Below are 17,768 nucleotides of genomic sequence, written 5' to 3' on the forward strand. Positions count from 1 at the left end.
AAGGAGCAACTCCCCCGCCCCAAATTACCTGCAACATCCCCCCCCAACAACAACACAGGTACTTTCCTAACAAGGAAGACGGATCCTAAACATCTCTGGATCCCCTTCCCAATGTTAGGATCTCAGCTACTAATTTCCCCCCATTGGCCTCCTTCCCCCATTGGCTTCCCTATCATTAGGATCTCCGCTGTCCCATCCCTCCATTGGCTTTTCCCAGAGACCACCAGCCTCTTGCTCTCTGCTGCTCCCTGACCCCCTTCCCACCACAGGCCCAGGAGGGGCTCTGCCCTCACCCCACTCCACCCTGAGGCCCTGTGAAATGACCACTTGGGGGTCCCAGGGGTCCCCCCTGGTTGGAGGGATCTGGAACACCAGAAGGCAGGTGGATCTGCCAGTCTCATCAGCTCTTCTGGGTTAACCATCCTAAAAAAGGTCCTTGAAATGGGGACAAATTTTCCTCCCCATCCTTTGAGGTCTTCTTCAGGGTCTGCTCCAGCCTGCGTGGCTGGGGGAAAGGATGAAGGAAGCAGAGGGTCTTCCTTAAAGCAGGAGACCCTGGGAAGCCCCTTACCTGCCTGACCCTCTGAGCTTGGCAAAAGGGAGCAGCTGCAGCCCACTTCCTCCAAAGGCTGGACCTCCGCTCTGCCCGTCCGGTCCCGGGTTCAAGGCTCAGCCTGGGAATTGTAAGGAAAGCCTCGTCCTCTGCTTGGTCTTCAGGGCGTCCAGAAAATGAAAGAAAGAAAATAAAAAATAGAGAGGAGATTAAAATAATGGTTAACACCTGGGCATATCACAATCCTATAAAAGTGATATCGAAAGAACCGAAGAAAAAAAGAGATGGACAATGAACCAAAATATATTGAAAGGTAAAGAATATATAACAATGATAGAAAAAGAAATGAAACTCTTCTATGAAGTAAATAAATGAAGAAGAAACAACGTTACAAAATTTGTGGGATACAACAAAAGAATACATTCGAGGACTGACAATAGCATATTTGGCAAGAAAAAACAAGAAACAGAAACAAGAACAAGAACTATTAGAGGAAGAACTTAAAAAAATGGAGGCAGATCTGCAAAAAGATCCAGTAAAAAAATCAAAAAAAAGGAAAAGAAGGATTTGATAAAACATAAACTTAATTTGATGACGGAAGGAGAAATGGTTCAGAAAATTATAAAAGCTAAAAAAAATTCTTTTTAAAATGCAAAGAAGCCGGGGAGATGGTTAGCCCACAAACTGAAAAAAGAAAAAGGGAAGAGAATAATACATCCATTGCAAGATGAAAAGGGAAACATACAACACCAGAGGGAAGAAGAAATATATAATACAAATTTTCTTTGAAAAATTATACAGTCACGAAAACAATACAAAAATCAGAGTTGGGAGGGGGGATCAAGAGTCATAATGGTGTGGGGGCTTTGGAAGAAGGTGTCGCTTCCTCCCCCCCAATTCCCTTACCTTGTTTGGCTGCATGCGCACAATTCAGCAGTCTTCCAAAAAGTAGCAACCCCTCTCCCCAAATTTCCTGGAATGTCCCCCCACTTCCATGTCAGATCTGTAGCTAAATTCCTTCCTTTTCTGTCTTGTGGAAACTGCCCAACATTGAGGGACTCTGGTGTCCTATCCACCCCTGAGCATATCTGAGAGTGGAGGGACCACTTGCTCTTGTGTAAAAACACTGAGTAGCTCAGTCCAAGACACACCTGCTTTCCACCAGATACCCAGGAACAGCCCTGCCCTCACCCCACTCCAGTCTGCTGGCCCAGCAAGTGCCAACTCCGGGGTCACGGCGGTTCTGGGGGTCCTACCTGGTTGGAATCAGGAATCCACGGTGGCAGGTGGCTCTCCTGCTCTCCGTGGCTGCTCCCCTGTTCAATTTCTCCGTCCTTTGAACTGCTGACGGGGTTTATGATGGGAGCAGAGGGCACAGATTTTAAAACCCTTGCAAGCCGTCAATAAATGTGACTGCGAGATTGCATCAGTTGTATAAATAGAGGCATTGGCTCAAAATCACATAAAGTCTTAATAGAACTTTGTAAAGCCTTAGTAAGGCTGCACCTGGAATACAGCACCCAGTTTTGGTCACCACGTTGCAAAAAAGATGTTGAGACTTTGGGAAAAGTGCAGAGAAGAGCAACTAAGGTGATTAAAGGCCTGGAGGACTGAAACCAGTGACGTGCGGTGAAGTTTATGGCTGGTGAGGCAGTCCTCTCTCCCAGCACCCCAATGATTAAAGCACTTTCTTTCGCCCGCAGCACAGCTCAGCCAGGTGAAAGGAAGCACTTTAGTCAGTGGGATACCGGGGAAGAGGAGAGAATGCCTGAGCATTCTCTCTTCTCTCTCAGCACCCCACTGATTAAAGCGCCGGGGCTCCAAAAGCCTCTTTCTTGAAAGTGCCTTTTGCCCGCTGTCAAGAAAGAGGCTTTTGGGTGCTCCGGCGTGATGTCCGCCATTAGAGGCGGGACGCGTCCCGCCTCTAATGACGGACACAGCGCCGGGGCTTTTGGATGTCCAAAAGCCTTGGTGCTGTGTCCGCCATAGAGGGAAAACTTCCTTAGACCAAAGGAAGACTTTAAAAGCAGAGAGGACCTATGGAAAGCTTCAAAGAATCAATGCTGGATAGAACCAAAGTCGCCCTGTCACCCCGGCGCTAGAGGCAAAAGCCGCCCTGCCGCTATGTCCAACATAAAAAAAAGTTCCAGCCCAAGCGCCAGCAGAGGCAGGTAAAACACACAAACACACAAATTACTTACAATTAGTTACAAATTACATTAATTTTGAATTCCTCTCCCTCCCTCCGACCCACATATCTTTTCCAGCTGTTTCACAGAGGATTTCAACTCTGCTGTTGCCTGCCATGATGGAAATGTAAAAAGGTAAAAGAAAAAAGGCAAGAGCTGCTGAGGTCAGGCTGGGTTAGCTGCTGCCAGAGTCCCCAATGGATGACTCTGCTTAACTGTTTAAAAAAAAGCCTGTAAAAAAAAACGCCCTCTACAGGAGGAGGCAAGAGAACCCTGTGCCTCATCTACATAAGGAATTTTTCGGCTTTTAACCCTTGCTTAACTCTGCTCGAGTGATCATAAAGTCAGACTAAATGAGGCACATGGTTCTCCTGCCTCCTCCTGTAGAAGGCGCTTTTTTAGAGACTTTTTTAAACAGTTAAGCACTAAGCAGAGTCATCCACTGTGACTCTGGCAGCAACTAGCTCAGCCTTTTTCCTTTTATATATTTTTTTTCTTTCCATGATGACAGTGGTGAGGCTCTGCCTCCCCTGACTGCACGTCACTGACTGAAACATATAAAGGATGGTTGCAGAATTTGGTTAAGGTTAGTCTAGGGAAAAGGAGGACGAGGGGTGTCATGATAGCCATCTTCCAGTGCTTGAGGGGCTGCCCCAAAGAAGAGGGGGTCCACTTGTTTTGAAAGCACCAGAAGGCAGGACAAGGAACAACAGTGCAAAAGTGCAAAGAAGAGCAACTAGGAAGACTAAAAGCCTGGAGACAGAAAAATGAAGAACAGCCGAAAAAGCTAACGGAATCCTTTTAACATCCATCAGCGTCTTGGATGAGAAGCAAATCTTCTTCAAAGGAAAACCAGAAAGTCCAGTTGCCTCTTGAAAAAAGCCCCTTTGGGATGAAGAGCAACTAAGTTGAGTAAAGGCCTGGAGAACAAAACATCTGGAGAACGGTTGCAGGATTTGGGCTTGGCTAGTCCAGATAAAAGGAGGACCAGGGAGGACGTGATAGCTGGATTCCAGTATCGGAGGGAGGGCCTTCCCCATGGAAGAGGTGGGGGGAGGGTTTCCACCTATTCTCCAAAGTACCAGAAGGCAGGAGAAGAAACAATGGGTGGAAATTTATCAAGGAGAGAAACAGTGAGGACAATTAACCAGTGGAACCAATTAGCCACCAGAAGTTGTGGGTGCCCCATTCTTAAAACGGGAGGTTTTTAAAGAAGAGATTCTGAAGCTTATTGTCTGGGATGGAAATGGGGTCCTCTGCTTGAGCAGGGGGTCTGATTAGAAGTCCCTTCCAGCTCTATTCTGATTGATTGATTGAGTGATTGATTGATTGATTGAGTGATTGATTGAGAAGAAGGACACAAAATGGACATGCCTTCCCACTTCCTCCTCCCCTCCTCCTGGAAGGAGCTCCTCAACTTTGGGGCGTCAGCCAAGCTCCCCCTTGCACTCTGCCCACAAGAGGTTTTCAGCGAAGGAGGAACGAAAACAAAATGGTTTCTCTCTAGCTCCTCCCATCCTCCCCCTCCCCCACAGCACAGAGAGCAAAATCAGATCCTCCGGCAGGATCCGAGTTGGAATCTCACTGGAAAAAATCAGAGTTGGGAGGGGGGAATTGAGAGTCATAATGGTGTGGGGGCTTTGGAAGAAGGTGTCGCTTCCTCCCCCCCACCAATTCCCTTACCTTGTTTGGCTGCATGCGCAGAATTCAGCAGTCTTCCAAAAAGTAGCAAGCCCTCTCCCCAAATTTCCTGGAATGTCCCCCCACTTCCATGTCAGATCTGTAGCTAAATTCCTTGCTTTTCTGTCCTGTGGAAACCGCCCAACATTGAGGGACTCTGGTGTCCTATCCACCCCTGAGCATATCTGAGAGTGGAGGGACCACTTGCTCTTGTGTAAAAACACTGAGTAGCTCCGTCTGAGACACACCTGCTTTCCACCAGATACCCAGGAACAGCCCTGCCCTCACCCCACTCCACTCCGCTGGCCCAGCAAGTGCCAACTCCGGGGTCACGGCGCTTCTGGGGGTCCTACCTGGTTGGAATCAGGAATCCACGGTGGCAGGTGGCTCTCCTTCTCTCCGTGGCTTCTCCCCTGTTCAATCTCCCCGTCCTTTGAACTGCTGACGGGGTTTATGATGGGAGCAGAGGGCAGAGATTGTAAAACCCTTGCAAGCCATCAATAAATGTGACCGCGAGGAGGAGCCTAACAAGGAGGAGCTAAGCTCAATTTAAAGACGTTATTAATTCTCTACTTTCTCTTTAAGTATATTTTAAACTGTTCTTGTTAAAGATTTATACCTTGTATTGGTTCTGGGAAGTCAGGGGGGAAGGTTGGAGGGGTTTGGGGGAGGGTGGGAGGGAATGGAGTATTCTAGGTTGGAGGAGGGGTGTTGGATTTTAAGGTAATATGATTGTATATGTATACTGCTATATTTTCTTTTTTATGTATATTGAAATGGAATTATAAATACCATCAACACAGAATGGAGTTTGCTGAGAAGCTGAAATACACCAAGTGAATTAGAGGAAGAGTGGGAAGCAGAGGAGAGAAGGAAGATAGGAAGAGAGGGACAGGAGAGAGGGTGAGGGGGGGTAGATGAGGTGTATAAGGAGGAGTGGTAAGGGGAGAGAGCAGAAGGAGAAAGGAAGGGGAAGTAGAGTAGAAAAGGATGATGGAGGGAAGAAAGGAGGTAGAAAGGGGGAGGAGAGAGGGGGAAGAAAGTGTCGGATAAGGTATAAATATGGTGTATGGAGAGCAGAAGAGCCAATAACTGTTGTTGTTTTTTTTGGTAGTTGATGGCAAGATGAATTGATGTAATTACTTACATACAACATGATATTGACTATGTAATAGTATACATAGTAATTATATGCTATGAAAATGGTAAATAAAAAGAAATTATATGGAGAAAAAAAAATGTGACCGCGAGATTGCATCCCACAGCAGCCAAAAAAGCTAACATGATACTCAGTTGTATAAACAGAGGCATTGGCTCAAAGTCACATAAAGTCTTAATACAGCTTTGTAAAGCCTTAGTAAGGCTGCACCTGGAATACAGCACTCAGTTTTGGTCACCACATTACAAAAAAGATGTTGAGACTTTGGGAAAAGTGCAGAGAAGAGCAGCTAAGGTTATTAAAGGCCTGGAGGACTGAAACATACAAAGAATGGTTGCAGAATTTGGTTAAGGTTAGTCTAGAGAAAAGGAGGACTAGGGGTGACATGATAGCCATCCTCCAGTGCTTCCAACACCTCCTGAAATGAAGGCAGGTGGGGTAAATTTTTAGTAACCTATGATTATCACTGTGTCTTATCTTATGGTTCTTAATGAATGTATTATATTTTATTTTTCTTTATGTACACTGAGAGCATTTGCACCAAATACAAATTCCTTTTGAGTCCAATCACACTTGGCCAATAAAGAATTATATTCTATTCTAAAGGAAGGTTGCGAGAGCTGGTCGGGGCAAAACAAGAGGGACGAGCCACGATGCTGTCCCAGAAGATGGAAAGTGCATTGCTTCTCCTGCCCTGGCAGCCCAAGGGCAGGGAGGGGCAGATGGCACACCACACTGAGAAGCTGGATCCGGTTGGCTCTCTGCAGCTGCCCCATCGTCATGCAAATGGGGGCAGAGTCCACTTCCAACATATGGAGCAGAAATAGTGGTGAGTAAGCCTCAGGCCAGAGATCGAGGCCAGAGGTCCAAACCATCCTTGGGATGAATGGCTAGGACTTTTCCAGAGTGTGCAGAAGAGAAATAAGGATGGAAAGAGCAGCTTTGCACATCTCTTTAGCTCAAGAGCCCAAATGCAACAAGCCAGGGTGGATAAAAATAGGTTTTATTTTTTAAAAAAATATATCAGATTTTTTAATTTAAATCAGATTTTTTATTTAAATCAATTTCTTTTATTTTTATCATATTTATTTTAATAAAATGCTTTTGGGGTAAAAATCTATCTAAAGATAGTTTTCTATTTAAGATACATTAATAATTTAGTGCTTGAGGGGCTGCCCCAAAGAAGAGGGGGTCCATTTATTTTGAAAGCACCAGAAGGACAAGGAACAACAGATGGAAACTAACTAAGGAGAGAAGCGACCTGGAATTGAGAAACTTCCTATCAGTGAGAGCAATTAACCTGTGGAACCGCTTGCCACCAGAAGCTGTGGGCGCTCCATCACTGGAGATTTTGAAGAACGGCTGGACAACCATTTGTCTGAAGTGGAATAGGGTCTTCTGCTTGAGCAGGGGTTGGACTAGATGACCTCCAAGGTACCTTCTAACTCTATGATTCTGTAATTCTGTAAGTGTCTCCTACTCAAGCAGGGGTTGGACTAGATAACCTTCAAGGTCCCTTGCAGCTCTATTCTGATTTATTGATTGTAGAAGAAATGGTGCAGGGTCCCCTGCTTCGGGGACAGGTTGGACTAGATGACCTACAAGGTCCCTTCCAATTCTGTTAATCTCTTAAGTTCCCTCCGTTCTAAAAAAGAAGCCCAACCACGGAAGAACTTAGAACTGAAGAAGTGGACTCCGCTTAGGCCAAAGAGGAAATTGGCACAGGTGGAGGGATCCTGGAGGTATCCGGATTCTGGCGGCTATTAATAAGGGGGCTGTTTCTACTCCCATCCCTGAATTTTAGGCAGCTGTCTTTCAACTCTGGCTGTTGGATGGGGAAGGGCGGGAGCCCTGCAAATTGTCTTGCAAAGATCAGAGGAAGTGAGGCGCTTATTGTGGCTGGGTGGAGGGTCCTTTCGGGCCTTTTCCTCAATCACGGGATTTCCAGGCAGCGCAGGCGCCCCGAGTATTTTCACTTTAGTAATAGCACTTGTTGTTGAGTTTATTTATAGGCCGCCCTTTTCCCTGAGGGGACTCAGGGCGGCTAACAACTTGTATGGGAGGGGAAGACATACAATAACATAAAAACACAATATATGATTAAAATCAAGCAACATTCATTCAACATTCGGGTGGGGGCGGATTATGGTCTTACCCCCAGGCCTGGTGGGATAGCCAGATCTTGAGGGCTGTGCGGAAGGTCTGAAGGGTGGTGAGGGTACGAATCTCCACGGGGAGATCGTTCCAGAGGGTCGGAGCTGCTACTGAAAAGGCTCTCCTCCGCGTAGTTGCCAGCCGGCACTGGCTGGCAGACGGCACTCGGAGGAGGCCTAATCTGTGAGATCTTATGGGTCGAGAGGAGGTGATTGGCAGGAGGCGGTCTCCCAAGTACGCAGATCCACTACCATGAAGGGCTTTGTAGGTAGTAAGAAGCACCTTGAAGCGCACACGGAGACTTATATATTCCTTCACAGTGCTTTATAGCCCTGGGTCCTCGTTTTACAGACTTCAGAAGGATGGAAGGCTGAGTCAACCTTGAGCCTGGTGAGATTTGAACTGCCGAACTGCTGGCAGTTGTCAGTCCGCAGAGGTAGCCTAAGCTGCAGTATTGCATTCTAACCACCATGCCGTGGCGGCTCTTTGCCGCTGCTTAGCGGCAGGATATTTAATTTCGTAGCTGGAACGGCAAAATGTCCAATAGGATGCACAGTTGCAGTTGACTGGAGAGTGCTGACTGGGGCATGAGGCAACCTACACTGTGATTGGTTGCTGCAAGTACGAAGGGGGCCTTTCCCTTCTTTCCCGCCTTTTTCTTCTGTGTGTTCATTTTACCTCAGGATGTTCCTGGGTTCCTGACTCTCTCATGTTCTTTCTTTCGGGGTGACGACAAGGTAAGCTTGAATGTTAAGTGTGTGTGTTTATGTATGTGTGTGTGCATGTGCGTATGTGTTTATGTGTACAGATCAGTGGTGACTAACCTTTTTCTCCTCGCGTGCCGAAATCACACGTGTGCATGCCCACACCGATAATGCAATGCACCCCACTACCCTGCGCATGCGCGCGACTTCTCTGTGCCCCGTTTTGGGCCTAGCATGACTCCCTGAAACCTCCTGGAACCAAATATGGGGAACAGGGGGGGAGCACCGTACTCTCATGCTCTCCTATGCCTCGCATATGCACGCATGAGCCCCCCTCCACCCCATGCATGCACGTGCTTCTCCCGCATGCATGGCAGAGACCCAAAAACCAGCTGGCTGACGGGAGGCATGCACACATGGACGGTGGAGCTTAGCTGGCCGACAGGTCACAGGCGCACAAAGAGATGATAGATGGATGGATGGATGGATGGATGGATGGATGGATGGATGGACAGGCAGACAGAGAGACAAGATAGATGAGAGAGAGAGAGATAGACAGACAGACATGATAGATAGATAGATAGATAGATAGATAGATAGATAGATAGATAGATGATAGATAGATAGACAGACAGAGAGACAGACAGAGAGACAGACAGATAGACAGATCTAGTTATATAACGTGTGTGTATGTTAGATTTATATACAACATTTAAACTTACTTTGTGTACATACATATACATGTAAACACACACACACACACACACACACACATCAGTACAGATGGGGTGGGTCAGAGTGAAAGGCAGACTGTGGACATTGGTGAAGACAAGCAGAGCAGAAGATCTCCTGATGGTAGAATCGGGGAATCTCAGAGCCGAAAGGGACCCTTGAGGGCTTCTACTCCACAGATGGAGCCCCCTGTGGCCAGCCGAGTCTTTCAGAGGTCAGCTATGGGCATCTGAGAACCATCTGAAGCCACCCCAATTACTGGGCCATGGATAATGGACACTGTCCCTCTATACACCAGACCTTTGGCATACTGCATTCCTGGCCAGGTGATGTTGGGGGTCTGCTATGAGCTGGCTCACCTCACACATTGGCCCTGATCCCCAGGATACACGTAGTGAGGGGATTCAGGGCCCACTAACATTGGAGACCCCAAAAGAGAGAGCTGTGGTGCGGCCCCAGAAGAGAATGTCTGGGCCTGGGATCCTGGATTTGGTGGGTGCTGCTGGCCTGGCCAGGTGATGGTACGGGAGTCTGTTATGAGCTGCCCTCCCCACACCCATCCTGGCCCATATCCCTGGGAAACACCTGGAGATGAGATTCAGGGCCTGCTAAAGTTGGAGCTGTGGGATGGCTCCAGAAGGGAATCTCCACTTCCTGGGCTCCTGGATTCGGTTGGGCCTTGTAGCCAGCTGGGATTAGGGCTCTCAAACCCCACAGGTTGGAGGGTCCTCATTTGCATCTCCAATTCTCAAGGAGGTTTTTTTTTCATTGTTGTTCTCCCCCCTTCCTGATTTGGGGGTTCCGTCTCTTGGAAAGAAACTCAGATGAGAACGGAGTGGTTTACAGACCCATCGCAGGCTTTCTGTAGAGCCTCCACCAGTGGTGAGATTCAGCCGGTTCGCACCAGTTTGGCAGAACCGGTTGTAAAACTCTCGGAGCAGTTTGATAAACTAGTTGTTGGAAGAAATCATTAGGACAGAGAACCGGTTGTTAAATTATTTGAATCCCACCACTAGCCTGAACTAGAATTTAGGGGATCGGGCGGAGACAGAGTGACGTTTGCACATTTAGGAGTGGAGGGTGGGTACAGGGCTCAGCTGAGGTAAGTTTCAATTTCCTTTGGTAGGGGCTCCAGAAAATAGTCCAACACCCCCACCCCCACCCCATGGAAATCAAATGCAAGCAAAGCCTTGGGTTATTGGGTGTCAGAAGGAAGCTCTGGGGTCACCCGGAGACGTGACCCAGCTGCTCAGATGTCTGGGAGAGTGGAGCACTTCTCTCTTTTTTTGAATTTTTTTTATTGGTTTTATTACAGAAAAAGCACAAAAAAAAGAATTATCTTTCATTACATCTTGTAGAAAGCGTATCCATTGGTCACAAGTACATTTCGTGCGTTCCTTCCACAATCACATATATTCCATTCAGTTTAAATTGATATGTTAAAAATTTACGTATTTTACTGTTGTGTATTCAGATACATGAAAAAGGGCCAGCAACCTTCCTGCTGAGCCCTAATTGGCCTAGAGGCATTAGAGGCTGTTGCTAGCCTCCATGAAACATCTAATCTCCCCTGATTGGCCAGGTACTGCATCAGCCGTTGCTGTGCAGTACCAGGCCCCTGATTGGTTATTGTTACATTTTCTATAAATACTGGGGCGCGATCTGTTCGTATTGGAATCGCTGTCACCTTACTTATGTATAATAAATTCCATCTTACTGGCTATTCCATGGCTCCTGTGATCCCTGCAAACCCATCTACAACACTGGCGACGAAGGTGGGATCTGCGATTCCCACGGAGCCTGGAACGAGAAGAAATAGCCAGTCGCAGCAACCTCTACTTCGCACAACTCCAGAGGCTACCAAGCCTCCCCCGTTGGAGTCTGCTGGCGTCTACGCCAACTTGGCATCGATCTGGCACGGTCTCTGCCCGTGGGACAGAGAGCTGCCGATGCGCAAGGACGAGCAACAGACCGTGAGGCTCAACCGTGAAGAGCCCGTGAAGGACCCGCCAGAACCCACGGCCAGCATGCGCCCAGCTGAAGGAGAGTCCAGCAAGAGAAGCTTCAACCTCTGCGGAAGCCAATCTCAGCTGGTACTGTTTGGGCCCGAGGTCGTTGGGTGGTCTGTGCACTTCACGGAGCCAGCCAGCCGTGCCGATCGCCAAACTGCGTCGCGATCCGGCAACTCAGCCTGCCTGCGAAGTCTGCCTGCCTCTCTGCTGCTAAGGCTGCCCACCAGCCAGCCTGCAAAAAGTAAAGCCTCGTTGCCTTCAAAAGAACTGCCTGCCTTCTCACGAAGTCTGCCTGCAAAACGCTGTCTGCGACTCTCAAACTCCTGGCGCGCCAATAGATCGATGTCCCTCAAACTGCGGACACGCACCGAATTGAGGTCGCTTTCCTCGGCCTCCCGATGTCTCTACGGCCTCCGCTTCGCGCCCCACCGAAGGGAAAGGAGGAGCCTGCCTCCTCGGCCTCCCGACGCCTCCACGGCCTCCGCACCCGCCTCCACGGCCTCCGCACGCGCCTCCACGGCCTCCGCGCCTCACCGCTCGTCCCAGCGACGCCTCCACGGCCTCCGCGCCAACCTCCTCGGTCTCCCCGATGCCTCTACGGCCTCCCATGGCCTCCGCGCCCCCCCCCCAGAAGGGCCCCATGCCTCCGCGCCGGTCTTCACGGCCTCCCCGAGCCTGCCGCTGTGCCTCTCCTCCGGCCAAAGCTGTCATTCCCTCCCGACCTGCCTGCCTCACCGATCTCCATGCTGCCGGCCAATCCACACCTCCGTGAAAGCCATCAGCGAGCCGCGAGCCGACCTTCAAGCCAGGACTGTAAAAACTTAATGGGGTTTGTTGGGCATGCGCAGTACGGGAGGGGGGGAAAATTTAAATAAAATAAAATGTGATTAAAGCAACTGGAGGGAAAGGGAGAAATGTGAGAAACTTGTAAAAAAATGAGCTAATAAAAAATGTGTACTTAGCTGGTGGAAGAATAAAATGAGAAGTTAGAATATAATTAACTGGAGGGAAGGAGAAATAGAAATGTGAATAAAGTAAATCCCAGGATGCTCCCAGGTTTCTTCTAATGTCAGAGCAGAATTGCTCTTAAGTGAACCACACACACACATGTATTTGTAACATTCAAGGAACTGCTTGAGATGAATTAATAAAATGGGGGAGCTGCTTGAAATGTTAATAAAAGATGCACATAACCTGGGGAAAATGCAAATGTAAGTTTACAATGTTCTGGAATTTTCAAAGTTGCTAGTTGGGAATTTTTGGGTCCACCCCCCCCCCATCAACAGATCTGGGGGGAAGGGGTGTTGTGTATTCAGATACATGAAAAAGGGCCAGCAACCTTCCTGCTGAGCCCTAATTGGCCTAGAGGCATTAGAGGCTGTTGCTAGCCTCCATGAAACATCTAATCTCCCCTGATTGGCCAGGTACTGCATCAGCCGTTGCTGTGCAGTACCAGGCCCCTGATTGGTTATTAAGTTGTTACATTTTCTATAAATACTGGGGCGCGATCTGTTCGTATTGGAATCGCTGTCACCTTACTTATGTATAATAAATTCCATCTTACTGGCTATTCCATGGCTCCTGTGATCCCTGCAAACCCATCTACAACACTATTTAAATTTTCCCCCCCTCCCGTACTGCGCATGCCCAACAAACCCCATTAAGTTTTTACAGTCCTGGCTTGAAGGTCGGCTCGCGGCTCGCTGATGGCTTTCACGGAGGTGTGGATTGGCCGGCAGCAGGGATCACAGGAGCCATGGAATAGCCAGTAAGATGGAATTTATTATACATAAGTAAGGTGACAGCGATTCCAATACGAACAGATCGCGCCCCAGTATTTATAGAAAATGTAACATTTACTATCACCATACCACCATTTTCATTTAATTAAGATTTCAAAAACACAGCCACCTGCTGGCATTTTTTTTCTTCCTCCAGTCTCAATCAATCTGCCATATCTTTATATCTTTATAACATATTCTAAGAAAAAAGCCAATTAATAGGACATCTAACATTTCCTCTCCCTAACATATCTTTATTATTGTTATAGTTAACTAGAGGTTATTTACTATTTTTCTCACCTCTCCTCTCCACAGGCAGAAAAACAACAACAATCTCTAAACAACAATCTATTAATATGTGTTAACAAAATGACCATTTAAAATCTAAGACAATCTAAAAAATGTTGATATTTCTAGTTGATAATCACCAAAGTATACATTAACATTCCCTTTTGTTATTATAGTTAAAAGAAAGCAGAAAAAAAACAATTGTTTGCTATTTATATCACGTCACCTCTCATTCTAATCCAAATTATTATACCTTCATAACAGGATTTAAACACAAATTTATAAGGTTTAAAAGTCTTTTCACCAAATCTCAATTACAATTTGCGGCCCGGTTGTTTATCCTAATTAAGGTTATAATTTCATTGTTAATATCATGGTAAATTATATGTTAACGAATAAACATTCAATGATAATCTATAAGGGTCTACAAAATACTAAAATCCCTACTTATTAATCATCAAAAATTAGCTAATTTTTTATCATCAACTGGCATTATCAACCAGTGTCTTTCCAGTAGCAAAATAGTCCTTTCTCTCTTGCCAGCAGTTATGTCGATTCTCATATTGGCATCTTTTCAGAGTTTAAAACTTCTCTCTGCACCCTGTAGCTTAAAGGATCTCTCATGTAATTTCGTTGCTCTTTAATTGTTATTGACGTGGGCTTAGCTTTGATTATCAAACTTATTTCTGGATATATTTGTCTTCTTAATTCCATCCTTTTCACTCTTTTTTCCCCCTCCTGCATCTTGAAGTTGGAGGAAAGGCTCCAAGTTGTCAAAAACACTTTTCCAGCTTCCCTTCTTTTCGCTTTCACTTGTATTTACTCCATTAATGGGTTCATCTGACGTCTTATCTTTGTTTTCTATATTTCCATTCTCTTCTTTGGTCTCTGGGGCTCCAACCTCTTCCTCTTTTACTGTAGCACCCCATTTCTTGTCAAATCTCTCAAGTCCTTCTGAAATGTTTTGAAGTCCAGCCAAGATGTTTTGGATTATTAGGTTTTCTTCCTCTGAATATTGATCAATTTTTCAAAATGTAAAGGAATATAAAGAAAAAGAAAATAGGAAAAGGAATCTGCCACTCTAGCCTGTCAAAATTTTAGGGGATATGTTTGTATTTATTTTAAATCTTAAACACAAGTTCTTTCAAAGTTTTGGAAGTAGAAGGGTTCTTATCTCTTTCTTGTCTTTTCCTTCTCTTGCCAAAATGTTTTCCAGGAGCACTAACAAAACAGGTTTCGTGCTTTTAAGTCTTTATCAGGTTTTATAAGGAAATTCCAAACCCTTCCGTTGCAAGATCAGTAAAGCCAAATGAAGCAGAACAAAGGATACATTGTGTCCAAAGAAAAACAAAGTTCAGGCTTTGGCTTCCAAGTGGCAGATTCAATAATTATTCAATTATTATTTTTTTATGCTTTTTCCTTAGATATCTTTAATATAATTTTAACCAATAGAAGGAAAAATTTCTTGAAATAAGAGAAGAAATTTAATTTAAGCCAACAGAAAAAATTAGGGTAGTAAAAAAAAAAAATAGGGAAAAAAAGATCAGTCCATAGACTTCAAACAGGGAAACAGGAAATTTTGCAATTACTTCAATCCACAAAACATTGTTACAAACCAGAGCAGGAAACTTTCTAGTAGCAGTCCAATAAGTATTAAATTCGCCGCTTTATTCTTACTTTGAGGACTAGTTATTATTATTATTTTTTAAAGAAAAGTTTCTTAATGCAATCTTCTGAAAGTAAAAAAAGGAAAAAAAACCTCACCAAATGGAACGCTTTTGCTTCGTCTTTTCCTTCGGGAGCTGTCTCCAACTATGTCAGCCTGGGGGCTGCCTGTTTGTCTTCGGTTGGAAGCACTACCCTTTGGTCAATCAGGGACTTTGTGGTGTCCCTGTGACCAGCAAGGTGTTGGCTTCCCTGTCACTATCTCTTCGGGATGATTTAGGCCCTACCGGCCCGTCCATGGACAAAAGTTTCATTGGCGGACTCGGACTGTCGAGTCCGTGCGATGTGTTGTCATGACATTGGCTCCTCCCTCTCCCTGGAGCGCTTCTCTTAAGGACCCAAAAGAGGGGAGGTGTCCACATTGGGAGAGGAACGGGAGAAGGAATGGAAGAGGAATGGCCAAACAACATGTTCTCCTTCATCCCCAGTGGGAACCGGGTGGAGCATCGTCCTTCCCAAATTTGTTCGGGAGACAGACCTGAACTTCCTGCTGCAAATGTGGCTGCTGGACACGTGTCCTTCTTCCTCTTGACTGACCAGGAGACCCGAAGAGACTCAGTGAAGAGAAGCATCTGGAGTGGAGTTGAAGGACGCTAAGAGATGGGGAGGACTCAGCGTGAAAAGCTTTGGGGGAGACCTTGAATTCTGACCCACCCTTGGAGTATCCTCCTTCTCCAAGATGATTGGACCACCTCCCTTTCTTCCCCTCTGATTTTCATCACATTGTGGCACACAGCTGGTTAGGGTTAGGTTTAGGGTTAGGTTCAGCTTCATTAGTAATTGTGACACCCTCCCCCCCAAAAAACACAGCTTGTTTTCTTAAAAAATAGGATGAGATTTAATAAGATCTCAGTTTAAAACAAATATCTCTCTATCTACTGTATCTCTCTCCCTCTCTTTCACACACACACGGACGCACGCACCCTGAATCCAGGTTTTCTCCCTGGAAGGTTGTATAGGACAGTGGCCATGAGTTCCATGGAGCAGTTCCATGGAGGCTGGTTTTCCCATGGATGCGGGGGGGGGGGGTAGAGCCGAGGTGGTGCAGTGGTTAGAGTGCAGCACTGCAGACTACTTCAGCTAACTGTAGTTCTGCAGTTTGCCTGTTCAAATCTCACCGGCTCAAGGTTGACTCAGCCTTCCATCCTTCCGAGGTGGGTGAAATGAGGACCCAGACTGTGGGGGCGATATGCTGACTCTGTAAACCGCTTAGAGAGGGCTGAAAGCCCTGTGAAGCGGTATATAAGTCTAACTACTATTGCTATTGCTATTGCTATTGCCAGTTTCATACACTTCCTGGGTCCTACGTGTACACAGATGAAGCTCTGCTAAGTTGCGTAGCCCAGTTCCTGGTGGGCCATGGACAACTCCCGGTCCAAAGCCTGTGAGTTGGGGACTCCTGGCGTAGAGGATTATAGAAACAGCCTTGCAGAAAAATTGTGGCAACTGTTAAGAAAACACGGATTAACCACAGGAAAACAGGTAAGTGTGGGAAAGAACCTCAGGGCTGCCCTGCCTTGATGCTCTTTGGTGCCAAAGGGAGCAAAGGGATGATGCTTTCCAGATTCTGCTACTATAACCCATATCAATGAAGTGAAACTCTAATATTCCTCGTGTTATTGGCTTCCCGGCCTGGTCGACCTTGAAAGACTGACAGATGGAGAAGCCCCAAAGAGTCTGTGTTTCCAAAGGGACAGTTGTCCGGGTGGTAGAGAATTAGACTGTGGGGCCTGTTGATTTGGGGCGGGGGGACTGGATCTTCCAATGCACTTGAAGGAAGTCCTGTCATCCGAGAGGAGAAAATGGGTTCCTGAGAGAAGGAATTGGCTGAGGAGGACTCAGCTATCTATCTCTGACTTGGGTTCTTCAGAGGTCACATGGCGAGGGCTGGATTAGAACACCAAACAGAAGAGCTGAGGCCTATGGCAGAGCTGGGAGCAGTCTCTTAATTAGAGAGTCATTTTGGTCTCTGATGGAAAGGGAAACAAACAGAGGTTGTGTCTTTTGTTGGCTTTCATCATGTCTTATGTATAAGAAGGAGCATTTCTGTTCCTTTCCGCCAGATCATCAATCATGGCCATCAGTTTGGCCACCTGAGCCTCTCGTTCTTCCTCTTCGGCCTCGTTGTTGAAAGCCAGCATCCGGTTCCCACATTCAGCAATGTATTCCTTCAGGTCTTCAGCTTTGGCAGATATAAATTGTTCTAGAGATCGACCTTTCAGGTGATCTTTGTGGGTGAACAAGAGGATTATGTAATTCTTGGCTTTAAAGCCAAAAACCTCTTTGATGAGCTGAATCACCTCCATCTCCTTCCGGATGAAATAACTAAGAGGCATCACATGCAGAATGACGTGGGGACCCGGGGAGCAAAACTTCACGCCCTTGCTCACTTCTGCAACAATGTCCTTCTGTAGACCTATGGTAGGGAAAAAGCCAGGCGTATCAACAACCACAACCTTCCTGCCATTCAACTGTGCTTCCTCCTTTTGGCATATTTCTGTTGTTGACCAAAATGACATCCTAAGCTTAAAGACTTTTCTTCCCAGAATTGTGTTTCCTGTTGCACTTTTCCCATTTCCGCTTCTGCCCACCAGGACGATCCTCCGTTCAGGCCCTGCAACCCAAAGGGGAGAGGAGAGAAGAAGGGGACACGGTCAACAGCATATGGCTATCATAGCCTCTCCCTCCACTCAGGACAGTAACTTCCACCCCACCAAACCCCCAGGGCCCAAGACTTTACCTGGGATGCTTATAGTCTTTTCCGGACAAGTCGCACCGCACAAAACCCGGG

At 46.5% G+C, this 17,768-nt stretch overlaps 1 protein-coding gene across 1 annotated transcript; it reads right to left on the reverse strand.

Moving 5' to 3' along the window:
* Window positions 1–16,254: 16,254 nt before the first annotated feature.
* LOC116520602 (GTPase IMAP family member 9-like) lies at window positions 16,255–17,768 on the reverse strand. The gene is made up of 2 exons (XM_032234873.1): window positions 17,718–17,768; window positions 16,255–17,591 (listed from the first exon to the last, which is right to left on the reverse strand). Exon 2 carries the CDS (start codon window positions 17,494–17,496, stop codon window positions 17,002–17,004), a length of 495 nt encoding a protein of 164 aa, XP_032090764.1. The 5' UTR covers window positions 17,497–17,591; window positions 17,718–17,768; the 3' UTR covers window positions 16,255–17,001.

This window comes from Thamnophis elegans, chromosome Z (assembly GCF_009769535.1).
Source record: "Thamnophis elegans isolate rThaEle1 chromosome Z, rThaEle1.pri, whole genome shotgun sequence".
Taxonomy (NCBI): domain Eukaryota; kingdom Metazoa; phylum Chordata; class Lepidosauria; order Squamata; family Colubridae; genus Thamnophis; species Thamnophis elegans.

Coding starts and splice junctions, on each gene's coding strand:
- LOC116520602 (XM_032234873.1), bottom strand. CDS start 17,496: ATGTCATTTTGGTCAACAACAGAAATATGCCAAAAGGAGGAAGCACAG.